This window comes from Enhydra lutris, unplaced genomic scaffold, assembly GCF_002288905.1.
Source record: "Enhydra lutris kenyoni isolate GAN:26980312 unplaced genomic scaffold, ASM228890v2 scaffoldscaffold42, whole genome shotgun sequence".
NCBI lineage: Eukaryota > Metazoa > Chordata > Mammalia > Carnivora > Mustelidae > Enhydra > Enhydra lutris.
The window spans coordinates 3452617-3471144 of record NW_019154126.1 but is presented as its reverse complement, the minus strand read 5'-3'; the positions used below and the strand labels follow the sequence as shown (position 1 = coordinate 3471144).

Sequence of the window (18528 nt, the reverse complement as noted above, 5' to 3'; positions counted from 1 at the left end):
AAACCTAGTGATTTGAAAATGCTTTACAGAATTTCTACTCTATTTTAACTTATTTTTAAAGTTACTGATACTTAGGTCTGTAAAATACGTAGTCCTGTGTGGGAACTTGTCTTTATTAAAACCATGCAAATGTTTGCTAGTTTTGGGAATGCTGAAGTCATTACACCAACTTCAAGTTGAAAATCGGAGATTGGAAGAGCAGATTAAAAACTTGACAGCCAAAAAGGAACGTCTTCAGTTATTGAATGCACAGCTCTCAGTGCCTTTTCCAACAATAACAACAAATCCTAGTCCATCTCATCAAATGCATGCATTTTCAGCACAGAATGGTAAGTATGAAAGTATTTATTGCATATCTAACGAAAGTAGGATAGACTTTTAGGATCTTTCTCATAATAAGTGAATAATAACTAGTTACCAGTTATATGAAGATGTAGAAGAGGAATGATAGGTTATTTTCAAAGAACATGAAGAATCTGTCAAGTGATCAACTTGAATTTGCTCTAACTTGTTTAGGACATAATTTAACTATAATAGTTATTTAAATGTATAATGATCTTTTTATTGATTTAAAGCCATAGTATTCAATAGAGTTATAGATTTTTCCCTTTAAACTGGTATTAGGCATAGCAAGACTTAATATTTAAGTGTTTTTAATGTGGGCTTCAGGATAAGCTTTTAGATAAGCCTTTAATCTTACACAAAATGTAATGTAACAGGGTAAATAGGTTTCTTTTTGTCTTTTATTATTCTAGCTCCTACCACTGATTCCTTGAACAGCAGTAAGAGCCCTCATCTAGGAAACAGCTTTTTACCTGATAATTCTCTTCCTGTATTAAATCAGGTAATTTTGGTGTGGTTAGTTTCATTTCCATGTTTTTTTTACAAACAGTAGTATACCACATTAAATGGTTTAAGATGATTTTAAACAGTTTTGCTGTGTTCTGACTTAAGTTTCTGTTCTTTCTTACATTAGGACTTAACCTCCAGTGGACAAAGCACCAGCAGCTCTTCTGCTCTTTCTACTCCCCCTCCTGCTGGGCAGAGTCCAGCGCAGCAGGGCTCGGGTGTTAGTGGAGTGCAGCAGGTCAATGGTGTGACGGTGGGGGCACTGGCTAGTGGAATGCAGACTGTAACATCCACCATTCCTGCAGTGCCTGCAGTGGGTGGAATAATTGGAGCTTTGCCAGGTAACCAACTGGCAATTAATGGCATTGTAGGAGCTTTAAATGGGGTTATTCAGACCCCTGTCACAATATCCCAGAACCCTACCCCCCTCACCCATACAACTGTACCACCTAATGCAACACATCCAATGCCAGCTACACTGACGAACAGGTAAGAAACTCACTTAATCTATTTTGGGTTCTTGAGTGCAACAGAGTACCAGCATTGTCCATGCTTTCAGATTGGGATTTTTTAATGTGCTTCTTGTAGATGTAATCAACAGGAAATGAAAACTAGCAAACTTTTAGATTAAGTGTATTACTTTGAGAGCCATTTATGTTTGAAATTTAATTCAAATTAAAACAAAGTTAAATCACTTTTAGTAATAAAACATTAAATGTATTCTGTGCTAAAAATTTCATTCTTGATCTGTGTTATCTCCCCTTGTATATTGTCTTCATGTATCCTACATATTGAAGAAAAAGAATATTGTAATGAGGATCACATATGAGTGAATATTGATTTCTCAGAATCCAACTATGCAGTTCTGCTAATTTTATAATTAAAGATTTTGATATAGGAATCAGTGCCTATATCAAATGATCTTGAATTTCCTGTGAGTGAAACTGTTTTCATGGTACTGGACTTTCATTTGACTGTTTGTTCAAAATTAAGGGGATTAAAGCCATGTTGTTACTGGACATACATTTGAGGAATAAATTGTTTTAAATGGATTTGCAGTGGATACTAGTAAACTATTTTTCTGGCTCCCTTTTCTTTGGTGTTTAATTTTACTCTCCATTGGGACCATTAAAAAAAGGTTAGGTCAAGTCAATTAGTAGTTGGGATTTTTCCTTGTTTTACATACGTGTTATTTAGTGTGGGTTAAATTATCCTTGGATAATTAAAAATTATGTGTGTGTTATAAACACATTTAAATTTCTATTCCATAAAGTACTGAGTGCCTTCTTGGTTTATAATAAAAAGGAAAACAAAACATTTCTTGACAATGTGAATTCTTATTTACCTGTATACACAGAGAGAGAGAAAAAAGAAATTTGTATGTGATCGTTATCAGAAAGTATTATATTTAAAGATTTGACTTGTTAACTCATTAAACACCAAATTGAAAAGTTGTCTTTCGTTTTACATTTTAAAAAACATTAACAGTATATAGGAGAAAGTAAGAATTTTAATCGTTTTTCAGTGCCTCAGGACTAGGATTACTTTCTGACCAGCAAAGACAAATATTTCTTCACCAACAGCAGTTTCAGCAGTTGTTAAATTCTCAACAGCTCACGCCAGTAAGTTCTTCCTTTTGATAATATTTGATTTTTGTTAGGAGCAAGTGTTCTAAGTTGTAATAGACATTTAGCTTGGGTATAGACTTACCCACTTTGTGAAATAGCATTACTGGATGCATAACCCCCAGAATACTTTGTCTTGCCATTTGGTATAGTCCACAGTACCTGTAGTGACATTATATTGATTGATTTACAAGTATTAGAACATGTACTGGGGTACTCTTTTAGACTCCGGTAATGTGATGATGAGTTAAGACTTTGTATTTTCATGGGGTTTCATTCTGACAGTGGAGGTGGACAATAAGCAAATGTATGGTTTTGGTAGTGATTGGCACTGAGAAGAAAAATGAGGGAAGGTAAAGGGATAAAGGAACAGTGGGACGAGAGGCTAATTTTAGATAGTGGAGTCTTGCCTCTTTGGGTAGGTGACTTTTGAGCTTAGACCTGAATAAAAGTTGAAGGAACATGAATTTTTGACTCAGGAGAATGGAAGACTAGCAGTGGAAAAGATCACATGTGTTTATGTTTTGAGGACTAGAAAGACGGCCGGCATGACTGCAAAATGAGAGAGAGGCTGATGCAGAGGAGAGAAAGTCCCTGGTGAGCCTTGTTTGGCTGTCTGTGGCAGGAAATTTAGATTTTGAGTATGATATGATGCCATTGGTGATTTTTTAAAAAACTTTTGTGAAAACTTTCAAATGTATCAAAACAGTATATAGTATATTATTTTAAGTAATTATCTCAACTTTAAAAATCTTGTTTCATATATCCTCACTTTTTCTTCAGGATTATTTTAAAGAATTAATTGGAAGATTTGAACAGAATAGTGACATATAACAATTCCCATTTTTTAAAGATTAGTAGTCATTGTGCAGAAAATTGTATGTGTTGGGAGGGGAGATAGTAGCAAAAGGAGAAGCAGGGAGGCTATTGGAGTAGTCCAGGTAGGAGATGTGGTTTCTAAAATAGGATAACTGGGGGGAACCATCTGGGACTGTGTATTTTGAAGATAAAACCAGTAAGACTTGTTTGTCAGACATTCAAGGTAAGGAAGAGTTCTAAACAATGGGATGTTGCAGTTTACTGAGATTTGGAAGACCTAGAGGAACAGCTGGTTTTGGAGAGAAACCACAAGTTCTGTTACAGACGTACTAAGTTGGAGATGTCTATTTAGGTATTTAAGTAGGATGTGGACTGGACAGTTGTGTGAGTCTGGAGTCCAGGGAAAGGATGCAGTTGGAAATAACAAATTTGGGGGCATTGCTGCATATATGGCACTTTACAAGATTGTATGAGATCCGTAGGGAATGAGGACTGATATCTAAGGACTGAGCCCTGGCTATCCTGGAAGAGGAGCATAATCTAGTAAAGGATGTGGGGAAAAAGAGACCAGTGAGTTAAGAGAACTGAGAAGTGGTGTCCTTGGGTCCGTGTGAAGAAAATGTATCAACAAAGGAAGGACTTGGCTATGTAAAAATACTTCTGGGAGGACAAGTAAATTGACTGTTGGATTTGGCTGCCTGGAGGTTTTGACAATTGTGGTGAGAAGTAAAAACCTCCTCAAATGGTTCCAAAGAAAATGGCAGGAGGGAAAGTGAAGATGGAGTATTGGCAGCTCCAGACACTTCACTCTAAAAAAGCAGAGAAATGAGCAGCTAACGGAAGAAAGACATGGTCTGAGAGGGAATATGACAGCACATGTTTATGTTGATGGGAACAGGGGAGAGGAAGGATAACAGAGCAGCAAAGTACTTCATAGGGGACGGAAAGGGAGGGGAATGGAGAGCAGCATTCCACTGTATGAAGAGGGCAGGCAGAACAGCTGTCAGAGGGCTTTTATGATAGGAGGTTGAGGAAACCCACTTTTAAGGTTTTTAATTTTCAGAATTACATTAAAGGTATCAGGGGCGCCTGCGTGGCTCAGTTGGTTAAGCATCTGCCTTCGGCTTAGGTTATGATCCCAGGGTCCTGAGATCAAGGCTCATATTCCTGCTCAGTTGGGAGTCTACTTTCCCTCTCCTGTCCCTCCCCTGCTTGTGCTCTCTCTCAAATAATAAATAAAATCTTAAAAAAAAAAAATAAAGAATTAAAGGCATCAGCTGGGGGAAATAAAGATATTGGTGGTCAGAGGAGAGAAGCAAATGTGGAATAGGTATCTTGGAAGAGAGGAAGAATTGACTAAGTGTGTGGTGGGGGTACGCCACCCCCGTACCACTTCCCCCTGCTCCTGCTCTCTCTCTCTCATTCTCTCTGTAGGTCTCTCCTTCGTCTCTCTCAATAAATGAATGAATGAATGAATGAATGAATAAATAATCTTTTAAAAAATTCAAAAAATTGTTATAAATAAGTAAAATATTTCTTCCCATTTTTTTACTTTAGTCAAAAATATATTGAAAATACTTGTTTCTGATCATGGATCATCATTTTCACTGTTACTGTTCTTACAGTGGTATAAAGATAGCTTGTATATAAATTCTTTAATGCTTGCACTAAAATGTGATCTTGTTTTATCTCTCATCTTAATATGAAATATTAAAAATATGGTTTATTTGGGGTCCTTCCTCTTAAACAAGACTATTATTAGTAATAGTACATATAGATGACTCATTTCTTTTGTTTTTTTTTAAAGGTTTTATTTATTTGACACAGATAGAGAGTACAAGTAGGCAGAGCAGCAGGCTGAGGGAGAGGGAGAAGCAGGCTCTCCACTGAGCAGGGAGCTCAACATGGGGCTCTATCCCAGGACCCTGGGATCATGACCCGAGCCGAAGGCATCCATTTAACCAACTGAGCCACCCCGGCGCCCCAGACGTCTCATTTTTAGAACATGATTCGTTAAGGAGGTTTTAGCACACACATTGTTGCTCAGAGACAAGAACTGAAGTGGTTTAAATTCTATCTTTCCTTTGTCAGCCAAGATTGTGGGGTGAAGTTTGTTCGTTTACAAGCGGCACATTTTCTTCTGAGGCATCCTGACTTGTCCCATCTTAAGAAAAATTCATGCTTAACCCTCCTCCCCCCACCAATTGCTGTCCTGTTTCTCTGCTTGCTGTCTCCTCCCAGATGGCCTTCATTCTGCTAACCAGTGGACAGTTGTCCTTCTTCTTTGATCTGGCAACAACATTTGACAGAGTTGATCACTCCCTCCTCCTTGAAACACTTTCTTCCTTAGGCTTCAGGAGCCCAGGTTACCGCCGTGTTATTCCAGCCCAACCATTCATTCCTCTCTTCACCGCAGCCTCTCACTTTCAGAGTAACCTAGAATTTCAACGATTTCCTCCAGTCATAGAGCTTCAAATGCCGTTCTCCAGTCCAGTATTAAATATGTGCGGATGTTACATCTTCAGGCCAGGCCCCTTTCTGGAATTTCAAACTTCTGTATCCAATTGCTTTCTTGGTATCTCCACTAGGGTGTTTTGAAATAGACATTTCAAGCATAGTATGTCCAAAACTGAACTGCTGATCTGTCACAAACCTGCTCCACACATAGTTTTGCCTACCTCAGCCAACAGGAACACTGATTTGTAGTTGCACAAGCCCAAAACCTCTCAATCATACTTCACTCTTGTCTGATGCCTCCCATTGAATCCATCAAGTCCTGAGTCAGATTGTGTCACTCCTTGGCTTAAAACCTTCCCCTTCTTTCCTGTATCACTTTGAGTAAAAGCCAGAGTGTTCTTGGCCCACCAGCATGAGGCCCACATTCTCCCCTTGTCTCCTCCTTGTTCAGTTGTCCCCAGCCTGCCCCTGGTCTCCTTGCTAGTCCTCAGTCACGCTTGGGATATGCTCCCACATAACCCCTTAGCCCTGGATGTTTCCTTCTTCCTAGAAATCCCCTCCCTTTCTCCATATCCACGTAGTGAATTCCCTCCTTGCCTCCAAGTCTTTGTCCAATTGAGAATCACCCTGACCTACCTATTTGAGATTTCCACCCCCCCAATACTGTCTCCCACACATTCCTGTTTACCCTGGTCCTTACCAGTAATCGTATCTTAATATTTTGTTGGTCTCTCTCTCCGCCTCAGGATGAGCCACAGAAGGGCAGAGATCCCTCCCCCCCCTGCTGATATGTCTCAGGACAGTGCCTGGCACATAGTAAACACTCAAGAAATCACATACATACTTGCTGCAAATAATAATCTCATAACTATACCAAGGGCATACTCTCTGTTGGCATGAATGAGAACTTTAAAAGTTACTTTTTTGTTCCCAGAATTGGGAATGAGAATGGCGCATTATTCTAAAGTCAGATCCAGATAACTTAATGACTTCCAAGTTGCTGTTGCCCTTAATTATCATGGACAACCTAATTTGAATAAGGTCTCCTATATTTGTTTGCCCTGTTTTGAAAAGAAGCCGTTCACTAGTAATACTGACCCTTTATAATAGATGGTTATTACCTAGTAAAGTATATTTTTCCAGATAAGATACTGTTTTCTTTCTTAGTAGTGTGTATGTGACTTATATTTAAATATCTCCTATTAAAGTAAAGAAGAAAATAGAAAAGTCAGGCTTTACTGACTGCTGAATTCTGGGACTGGGAGCTCATCTTCTCCCACATGTTCTCGACCTCAGGAGCAGCATCAGGCCCTCCTGTACCAGTTAATGCAGCAGCACCACCAGCAGCACCACCCGCCAGAACTGCAGCAGCTCCAGATCCCCGGGCCCACGCAGATCCCCATCAACAACCTGCTGGCAGGAGCTCAGGCGCCGCCCCTCCACCCAGCCACCACCAACCCATTTCTCACCATCCACGGCGACAACGCCAGTCAGAAAGTAACAGTAAGTGTCTTTGCTCTGTCTTACCTAGTGAAATCATAAAAAGAATTTTACTGAGGAATCAGAGATGACTGTCTCTTTAGCTTTTCTCTCTTATTTAAAAAAAGTGTATTATTCCCCTGATAATTTCTTCTTAAAACCAGTTGCTTCAGCAGCTGGATATTGTAAACATGAAGGATCCAAGCCAATTTATACAGCCCCTGAAGTACCTTAGTTTAAATTTGTGCATATGGTTTGAAGTACGTTTTATAATTTACCAAATTGGAAATGAAAATGTGTATTTTAGTTATAGTAAGGGGTATGGGACAGTCCATTCAAAAGATAGTAGTTGGTGCTTTTTGATGAACTTTTGTTCCATTATATTTGTTTAATTATAGACCCAATCTAGATAATTTTGGAATATTTTTATTATTTTGCTTTAAAGTACTTTGTAAAACTGAATTATGCTTATAATAAAATTAATATACAAATTTTTAGGGCACTCCAGTTACTTTGCCAAATTAATTTTAAAAAGAAACTAAATCATAATTACATTTGTAATGGAATTTAAATTATTAATTTCATTACAGTGATAGCCTCTTACCCTTTCAATATACCAGTTAAGATAAATTAAAAGCGGATTCATGAACAGTGTATTATACATATAGTAGCACACATTTTAAGGCTGTTTCTTTCTATTAATTCTCCCCTTCAATTAGCTCTACTTTACTGGAGTATAAGTGTTTGCCCTAAATTCGAGTTCAAGACAGAGCCCTCTTAGAGGAAGGATATTGGGATATAGAATGGAGACTGGATGTCCAGAAAAGGAAGAAGGGAAGGAATGAGGTGGGAGACTTGGCAAATCACAGTGTGGAAAGTCACAATGTTTGCTATTTCCCATTACTTTAAAAGCTTGTTGTTTACTGTGCTGTTAGTCTTCAGAAACTTGAGTTTGTACTGAGTAACAAGTTGGTTCAAAATGCAGGATTAATTGGTTTTCATTAACTCTTCAATGCTTTGTTTGCCCCTGGTCTCTGATTGTGAGTACTACTGTCACTATCATAAAGCTAGTCACCTCTCCAATATTGTACAGATGTGGGAAATCTCTGTGAATCTGTATTAATTTAGGGACTTTTTATACTGTTTTTTTTTTCTTGCATTAACAAGCAAACTACAGGCATACCTTGGAGATAGTGCAGATTCAGGTCCACACTACTGCAATAAAGCAAATACTATAATAAAGTGAGTCAGATGAATGTTTTTATTTCCCAGTGCATATAAAAATTATGTTTACATTATACTGAAGGTAGTCTGTCAAGTGTGCAATAGTGTAATAGCTAAAAAAATACCAAAGCACATACCTTAATTTAAAAATGCTTTTTATTGCTAAAAAAAATGTGCTGACCATCATCTGAGCATTCAGAGAGTTGTAATCACTGGTCACAGATCCCTGTAACAAATATAATAATGGAAAGAGTTTGAAATATTATAAGAATGACTTAGTGTGCCTGGGTGGCTCAGTGGGATAAGCCTCTGCCTTAGGCTCAGGTCATGATCTCAGGGTCCTGGGATCAAGCCTCGCAAGGGGCTCTCTGCTCAGCAGGGAGCCTGCTTCCCCTTCTCTCTCTGCCTGTTCCTCTGCCTACTTGTAATCTCCTCTCTCTCTCTCTGTCAAATAAGTAAATAAATAAATCTTGAAAAAAAAATAACGTGACATAGAGATACAAATTGATCAAATGCTATTGGAAAGGTAGTACCAGTAGACTTGCTTGACACAAGGTTGCCACCAACTTTCAGTTTGGGGGAAAATTCAGTGGAGTGATCCACAATAAAATGAGGTGTGCCTGTATTTACAAGCTCCCTTTTCCTGACTGATACAGGATGGAATGTGTTTTTTAATGGAAAACTATAATAATAAATAAGAACAAAATGAGCAGTATTAAGTACCTAATGGGAGAAAAGCAAGGCTGGGAAATAATATTTATGTGTATCCCACTATGTGCCAGGCATCTTTGTTAGATTACAATAGTATATGTGATTTCAGTCTCGAGGGACTTTACAATTTTTTTATAGATTAGTAAAAGGAGACTCAAAGAGGTTAAAGTTTAAGAGACAAATGGCACATGTGGGATCAGAACCCATGACTTTGTTAGTCCATAAAAAAATTCATTTTCTCCAATACCACATTACTACTTTTGTGGAGAAGTCAATTTGGGGAATGATTTCTCCATCCGTTCCCTGAGTTCTGTCCTTCAGATGGCCCTTCTGTCTTTGTAACTGCTGAGGTTAATAGAAAGCAGATGATAATGTTTACCAGTAAACTCATGTCTTTCCTATTGTGCTGAAAAGCAGTCGTGCCAATTTGTTAGGAAAAAATGAAGTCACTATATATACCATCTTTTATTTCCATTATAATTCCAGTTTAAGAGTACCACAAGCATGGGCCACATGTTCATTTACATAATGCCTTTGATTTTGTTTAACTGCAGAGACTTAGTGATAAAACTGGGCCTGTCACTCAAGAGAAAAGTTGACACTTGAGAAACCTCTAGATTGCCTCTCCTGCTGCTCTAGCACTTCCTTTGGCTGCCATTGCAGCCCTCCTACACCTATGAAGAAATGCGACAAGAAATGAACTGCACAACAAAGGATTAATTGCCACAAGGACTTTCTTGTAAGGCTTTGTTTGGTTAATTTTCTTGTTGCTTTGTTGCACTGAAATGGAATTCCCATATATCCCCCATCCCTCAACCCAGATTTTTTTGAACTTTGAAAAAAAAATTTAATAACTAACTTTTGTCAACGAAATAATTACATGCAATGAGTTTATCAACTTAAGAGGAATTTAATATAGTTGGTGCACAACTAATTTTGTTATAAATTGGAGAGATGAACAGCGAAACTAAAGACTTGTTCCATTTATAAACTTTGATTTTGTTGTACCAGTTAGAATATGAAATAGTCTTTTGTTGGGGTTACAGTATGCTTGCGCTGTGAGTCAGATCTTAAGACAAATTTTAAGGAACTGTCCAATATCTTCTATTGGAGTTTTATTGGTTAAATATTGCAAATTAATAGGTCATCAACTGGGACTTGGCAATCTTTGTTATAAAAATTTTCTTTATAATGGGATTTGGCCAATTTTGGTAATCAAGTTAGGATGGTAACGTCTGCTTCTGCTAAAGGTAATTTTCTTTTGCTAAATACTTTTTTTTAAAATATAAAGTGCTAAGACCTACTCATATTTTAAAGTAACTACTCATATTTTGAGTTAAGTGAGTTCTAAGGCTGCTGGGGGAACCAGATCAATTCAAAGCAAAAGATTTCTTTCAGAAAGAGGGGCCACTCTGGAAACTGCTGGTCGAGTTTGGCCTGAATCAAGTGCCTGTTAGTACCTCCGTTGTGTTGAAATGGCTCTAGACAGCTGAGCTTGCACTACCGTCAGTCCTTGTGAGTAAGTAGTAGGGATAGTCAGTGTTGCACCAGCAGCCTTCCCCATGGTTCTGCCTTTATTAAAAACTTTCTATGCCACTGTAGATAGCTCAGGCAAAACTATTACCTGGGTATTTATCCACTAATGAGTCACAAGAAAAATGAGTGGATTTGGTAAGAATTTTTTTTTTCTTAATTTAAACAACTTTTCATTTACTGACAGTGAGTGATTTCAAACAAACAAGCAAAACAAGTACAGTTCCTGAAACAGGTGAAATTTGTATTTACAGTCCTTACACTTTGGGTAGCTACATTCCTGGTGTGACAGTATGGCAGAGTATAAATTGAACAATTGGGGATGTAATCATTGAACTGTTCTTAAATGTGTGAATTATTAGTGGAAAAGACCCAGCTGTAATTAGACCTCCACTGTGTACTTAGCTGGAAGAACATGTTAATTCTGCAATATGTCTCTTGGTTAAACATTGCACAGTTCTTACCTCATTTCTGTAAATAAGGTTTTGTGAATCTGTTTTGTATTGTGAAAAATTCATAAGATAACATTGATATTTTGATTTGTAATATTTCTAATTGGTAGATTTAATTGAAAAGTAAAATTAATTTATTTTTATATGTTCAGGGGAATTTTAAAGAAAGTCAAATCTTTTGTAGATAATTAAAAAAATCGGTGTGGTTTATTTTACTTATTTAACCCACTGGTTGTTATTCTGTAACAATTTGTATAAATGGTAAATTTTGAATGTGTTGTTATTTTACCTAGATGTAAAATTCCACATGTATTAAAATGTACAAAGTTTTTGTTAATAAAATTTAATAATGTTTATAACTCTGTGCCATTTCTTTTTCCAGTTTTATTAAGATATAATTGGCATACAGTAAGCTTAAGTATACGATATAATGATTTGGCTTATTTTTATTGTGAAATGATCACCACAGTAAGTTTAGTTAACCTCCATAATCTCGTGCCCATACGAAAACAGGAGAATGAAGAAAAAGTTTTTTCCTTTGTGATGAGAACTCTTAGTATTTATTCTCTTAACAACTTTCAAATTATCATAGAGCAGTGTTAACTGTCTTCATGTTATACATTACATCCTAGTAGTGATTTATTTTTAATTGGATTTGACCACATTCATCCAGTTCTCTCTCATTCCAGTCCCCACCCTCTGGTAACTGCAAATCTGATCTTTATGTGCTAGTTTTCCTTATCTCTCTCTCACTTTCTCTCTTATTTAATAGATTGCACATATATGATCATGCAGTGTCTGTCTCTCTCTGTCTAACTTATTTCACTTAGCACAATGCCCTCAAATCCCATCCATGTTGTCACAAACAGCAGGATTTCCTCCTTCTTTATGGTTGAGTACTGTTCCATGTTATACATATGTAATATATATATATCATATGCCATATGTGGAGTGTGTGTGTGTGTGAACGCCACAACCTCTTTATACGTTCATGGATTAGTGGACATTTAGGTTGTTTCCCTGTCTTGGCTACTGTGAATAATGCTGCAGGGAACATGGGAGTGCAGAGATCTCTCTGACACAATGTTTTTATTTCCTTCAGATAACGTTACCAAAGAAAGGTAGGAATGCTGGATCATAGAGTAGTTCTATTTTTAACTTTCTGAGGAGCCTCCATGCTGTTTTCCACAGTGGCTGTACCTGTTTGCATTCCCACCAACAGTGTGCAAGCGTTTCCTTTTCTCCATTTCCTCACCAGCATATTATCTCTTGTCTTAATAATGGCCTTTCTAACATGTGTGAGGTGATGTTTCATTGTGGTTTTCTTTTGCATTTCCCTGACGATTAGTGACGTTGAGCACCTTCTCACGTACCTTTTGGTTATGTGTATATTCTTGGGAAAAAAAGTCTGTTTTGGGTCCTTGGCCCATCTTTTAATTGGATTATTTGGGTGTGTGTGTGTGTGTGTGTGTGTGTGTGTGTGTGTCTGTGTGTGTGTGTGTGTGTGTGTGTGTATACACGTGCGTGCGCGCTATTGAGTGGTATAAGTTCTTTATATACTTTGGATATTAATACCTTATCTGATATATGGTTTGCTAATGATTTTTCCCATTCCATAGGTTGTCTTTTCATTTTACTGATGGTTTCTTTTGCTGTGCAGAAAGTTTTTATTTTGATATAGTCTCACTTTTTAAAAATTTTATTGCTTGTACTTACTTTGGGTTTCATACCCGAAGAAATCATTGCCAAGACCCCTGTCAGGGTTTTTGTTTTCTTTTTCCCCCATGTTTTCTTTTAGGAGTTTTACAGTTTTAGGTCTTAAATTTAATGTCATTAGTTCAAGTTATTTTTTTGTGAGTTGTGCTAAGATAGGCATTCAGTTTCACCATTTTACACATGAATGTCCAATTTCCCCAGCACCATTATTGAAGAGTCTGTCTTTTCTTCATTGAGTATTCTTGACTCCTCTGTGAAATACTAGTTGACTGTATCTGTTTGGTTTTATTTCTGGGCTCTGTTTTTTTTTTTTTTTTTTTTTTTTTTTAAATCTCTGTGACATTGGTCTCTGTATCCATTTTTAGGCCATCCATGCTATTTTGATGATCGTAAGGTTAAATAATATAGCTTGATATCAGGAAGTATGATGCTTCCCACTTTGTTCTTTGTCAAGATTGCTTTGACTATTCAGGGTCCTTTATGGTTAAATACGGATTTTAGAGTTTTTTTTTCTACTTCTATAAAAATGTCATTGGAATTTTGATATGGATCATACTGAATCTGTATGTGGTTTTGGTTCATATGGACATTTTAACAATATTCTTCCAATCTATGAATTGTTCCAAGAACCATATTCTTTCCATTTATTTTGTCTTCTTTAATTTCTTTCATCAGTGTCTTGTAGTTTACAGTATAGAGAACTTTTATTTCTTTTGTTAAATTTATGCTTAAGTATTTAGGCAAAATACTTAAGTTTTTGATGCTATTGTCAATAGGATCATTTTATTTATTTCTTTTTCAGATAATTCATTGTTAGGGCATAGAAATGCTACTGATTTTTTTTTTTTTTTTTAAGTGAGAGAGTATGTGTGCATGTGAGTTCCAGGGGAGGGGCAGAGGGAGAGAGAGAATCCTAAACAGGCTCCTTGCCCAGCGTGAAGTCTCATGTGGGGCTCAGTCTCATGACCTGAGCTGAAATCAAGAGTCAGACGCTTAACTGACTGAGCCATCCAGGCACCCTGAAATGCTACTGTTTTTTGTGTGTTAATTTTGTATCCTGTAACTTCACTGAATTCATTGATTAGATCTAATAGTTTTTGGTGCAGTCTAGGATGCTCAGTACTCCTCTGTTGAACAGGAGTGGTGAGAGTGGGCATCTTTGCCCTGTTCCTATTCTTAGAAGAAAAGCTTTCAGCTTGTTGCCATTGAATCTGATTTTAGCTATGGACTTGTCATTTATGGCCTTTATTAAGTTGAGATACATTTCTTCTATACAGAATTAGTTGAGTTTTTATCACGAATGGATGTTAAATTTTGCTACTTGTTCTTCCTCATATGACCTTGAGGTGGTAAATGATTTTTTTCTTTCATTCTGTTAATCTGATGTATCATATTGACTGATGTATATATGTTGAACCATCCTAGGTATAAAACCCACTGGATCATAATGAATTTCTTTTCTTTCTTTCTTTTTTTTTTTTTTTATGGTGAATGATCCGCTGAATTAGGTTTGCTAGTATTTCTAGTATTTGCATCTATATTCCTCAGGGATATTGCAGGGTTTTTTTTGTTTTTGTTTTTTGTTTGTTTGTTTCTTTTCCTGTAGTGTCCTTTCTGGCTTTGGTAGCAGGGTGATGCCTCATAAAATGAATTTGAGAGCACTCCTTCCCCCTTCTTTTAGAAAGAGTTTGAGAAGGATTGTTAATTCTTTTTTTTTTTTTTTAAGATTTTATTTATTTGACAGAGAGAGATCACAAGTACGCAGAGCAACAGGCAGAGAGAGAGGGGGAAGCAGGCTCCCTGCTGAGCAGAGAGCCCAGTGCAGGGCTCAATCCCAGGACCCGAGATCATGACCCAAGCCGAGGGCAGAGGCTTAGCCCACTGAGGCACCCAGTCACCCCAATTCTTTTAAATACTTGGTAAAATTCACAGTGAAGCCAACTGGTCCTGGACTTTTCTTTGTTTTGAGATCTTTGATAAGTGAGTCAATCTTACCAGTAATTGGGCTGTTTTTTTATTTCTTTTTGATTCAGTCTTGGTAGATTTTATGTTTCTGAGAATTTTTCCATTTCTCCTAGGTTGTCCAGTTTGTGGCATCATAATAGCTTCTTATGACTCTTTTTATTTCTGTGGTGTCAGTTGTAATGTCTTTTTCATAATTGTGTTGAATTGGGTCTCCTCTCTTTTTTTCTTGGTTAATCCAGCTAAATTTGTCAGTTTTGTTTATCTTTTCAAAGAACCATCTTGCAGTTTTGTTCATTTTTTTTCTGTTGCTTTCCTGTTCTCTGTTTCATTTATTTCTGCGCTAATCTTTATTATTTCCTTCCTTCTGCTAAATTTAGGCTCTGTTCTTTTTCTAGTTCCTTGAAGCATAGAGTGAGGTTGTTTATTGGAGATCTCTGTTTCTAATGTAGGTATTTATTGCTATTAACTTACCTCGTAGAACTGCTTTTGCTGCATCCTGTAAATTTTGTTATGTTCTATTTCCTTTTTTATTTCAAGCTGCTTTTGTCTCTCCTTTGGGGGTGCCTGGGTGGCTCAGTTGGTTAAGCATCTGACTCTTGATCTCAGCTCAGGTCTTGATCTTGGTTGTGAGTTCAAGCCCCATGTTGGCCCCCACACTAGGCATGGAACCTACTTAAAAATAAATAAATAAAAGTAATTTCTCCTTTGAATCATTGGTTGTTCAGGAGAGTATTATGTAATTTCCATATATTTGTGAGTTTTCCAGGTTTTTTTTCCTGTTAATTTCTAGTTTATTCTCTAGTTTATCAGAGAATATACTTGGTATGACTTCAGTCTTCTTGAGTTTGCTGAGACTTATATTGTGGCCCAACATATCCTATGTCCTAGGAAATGTTCCATGTGTGCTTCAGAAGCATGTATGTTCTGCTGTTGTCAGAAATTTCTTCATAGGTCTGTTAGGCCCATTTGTTCTAATATGTTGTTCACATCTGCTGTTTTCCTTATTGATTCTCTGTCTGAATTACCTATCCATGTTGATGCTGGGATAGTAAAGTCCCCAGTTATTATTGTACTGCTGTTTATTTCTCCTTTTAGCTCTGTTAGCTTTTGCTTTATATATTCAGGTGCTTTGATGTTGGGTGCATAAGCATTTACAGTTATATCTACTTGATGGATTGATCCTTTTGTCACTATTTAATGACCTTCTTTGTTTCTTTTTACCATTTTTAAGGCTTGTTTTGTCTCCTAAGAGTATAGCTACTCTTGCCTTTTTTTGTTTTGGTTATTGTTTCTTGATATGCGTTTTTCCATCTCTACATTCAGTCTATGCATGTGTGTTTAAGGCTGAAGTAAGTCTTTTGTAAACAACATGTAGTTGTATCTTTTTTAGTTTTAGTCCACTCAGCCATTCTGCTTACTTTGGAGAATTTAATCCATTTATGTTTAATCCATTTTGGATTATTGACATTATAGTTTACATATTTTTGTATATTGTATATTCAGTAACGAGCTTATTGTCACAGTCACTCTTCCTGTTTGCTTTTTAACTTTTAAACTAGAGTTGTAAGTAAATTTCATACCACTGTGACCATATTACAGAACCTTTGATTATATATTAACCATTGCCAGTGAGTTTTATACTACCTTTTAATGCTTTCATGATGTTAACTAGTATGCTTTTACTTCCACTCATGGAACTCCCTTTACTATTTGTTATAAGGCTGGTGGTACAAGTGGTGATGCATTCCCTCCACTTTTGTTTGTTGTGAAAAGTCTTTCTCCTTCATTTCTGAAGGACAACTTTGGATTGATGGTTGTTTTATTTCATTATTTTGAATATGTCATCCTATTCTCTCCTGGCCTGAAATGTTTCCTTTGAGAAGTCTGTCTGTAGTCTTAAGGGGTTTCTGTAGCTGCTCTGTTGTGTAACTTCTCTCTTTCCTTTTACTGCTTTCAGAATTCTTTCTTTGGGTTTGAGTTCTAATAGTTTAGTCATAATGTGTTTTGGGATAGCCTTACTCAGGTTCAACCAATTTGGCATTCTTTGGGCCTCATGGATCTGGGTGTTCATTTCTCTCCCCAAGTTTGGGAAATTCCAGCCATTAACATATACTTTCTGTCCCTTTCCCTTCCTCTTCTCCTGGAATTCTCATAATGTGAATATTGTTGTGTTCCAAAATTCCCATAGGTATTCTTTACTCTTTTTCATTCTTTTTTCTTTATGTTTCTCAGTCTGAATAATTTTTTAAATTTTTAAAAAAACATTTTATTTATTTATTTGACAGAGAGAGACCACAAGTAGGCAGAGAGGCAGGCAGAGAGAAAGAGAGAGGGAAGCAGGCTCCCCACTGAGCAGAGAGCCTGATGCAGGACTCGATCCCAGGAGCCTGAGATCATGACCTGAGCCGAAGGCAGCAGCTCAACCCACTGAGCCACCCAGGCGCCCTCAGTCTGAATAATTTTGAATGTCCTGTCTTCTAGGTCACTGATACTTTCTCCTGCTTTTGAAGCTCTCTGTTGAGTTCTTCCAGTCATCACGTTTTTAAGCAGGATTTGATTTTGTTGTTTTTTAATAGTTCTATTTCTTTGTCAGACTTCTTTTAAATTAATTTTTTATTTTTTTATTAACATATAATGTATTATTAGCCCTAGGGGGGGTACAGGTCTGGAATCGCCAGGTTTACACACTTCACAGCACTCACCATAGCACATACCTTCCCCAATGTCCATAACACCACCACCCTCTCCCTATCTTTGTCAAACTTTTTATTTTTGCTCATGCATTGTTTCCCTAATATCATTTGGTTTCTGTGTGTTCTTGTGAGTTCACCAAAGTTTGAGTATTATTCTCAATTCTTCGACAGATCATAGATCCTGTTTCTTTAGGGTCAGTTATTAGAGTTTCATTAGTTTTCTTTGGCAGGTCATGTTGACCTGAGATTTGTGATTTTCATTCCTGACATTGGTATCTATGCATATAAGTAAGTAGTCTCCTTTTCTGGGCCTTACAGGTTCACTTAGGCAGAGACCGTTCACCAGACAGCTCACTTTAGGTTTCTGAATGTGTCTGCTGGCGAACTCCAGCTGTGAGGCCTAACACAGGGGTCATATTTTGGGTGATGCCATTGCCTTCGCCCTGAGGTCAGGAGTGGGACTCCTGGGGATGCTGTAGGATGGCCTCCACTGTTGCCTGGGTTCTCCGGTCAGACTTTCTAGACAGTCAGGCCTGGGTGTTACGCTTAGTAGTAGTTGGGGTAAGTTGAAGTTGGCATTCTGGCCCAGCAGTGCAGCAGAACGGGCCATAGGGCCTGCAGGGCTCACTGGAGAACCTGATCAGGCAGGATCATGCACTGAATTCTCTGGCTAGGCAGGGCTGCTGGTTTTGCTCTGTGGACGGGGAAACCACAGATGTCCTGTTGAAGGTCCACACTGTAAGTAGGGATGGGGTACGTGATTTCTGTGTGCTCTGGTCCGGCTCCTTAGTTGGGTGTCTGAGGGCTGTTTTCAGCAGTGGGCGCAGATACTAATTAGTTTTCCCCACCTGGGTGGAGGGGTAGAACTGGCTCCAAGACCGCAAGACTCTGGTCTTGACTCAAGCCGTCTCGTGTCCCAAGGTCTCTCATTGAATGGGGCTGCCGATTTGTCCTGGGGTCAATCAGGACTGCCTGGAGGGTGGAGGGTGCTTTCCAGGCTTTCTG

At 37.6% G+C, this 18528-nt stretch overlaps 1 protein-coding gene across 1 annotated transcript in view; it reads left to right on the top strand.

Annotated features, from left to right (window-relative positions):
• Window positions 1-11503, top strand: part of LOC111155496 (MLLT10, histone lysine methyltransferase DOT1L cofactor) — a 234588-nt gene extending 223085 nt beyond the window's left edge. Inside the window, exons 20-25 of the mRNA XM_022515655.1 lie at window positions 141-329; window positions 756-844; window positions 977-1338; window positions 2375-2471; window positions 7047-7253; window positions 9719-11503. Coding sequence (XP_022371363.1) covers window positions 141-329; window positions 756-844; window positions 977-1338; window positions 2375-2471; window positions 7047-7253; window positions 9719-9763 — 989 coding nt within the window. The 3' untranslated portion in view covers window positions 9764-11503. The remainder of the gene's footprint in view (window positions 1-140; window positions 330-755; window positions 845-976; window positions 1339-2374; window positions 2472-7046; window positions 7254-9718) is intronic.
• Window positions 11504-18528: the final 7025 nt, after the last annotated feature.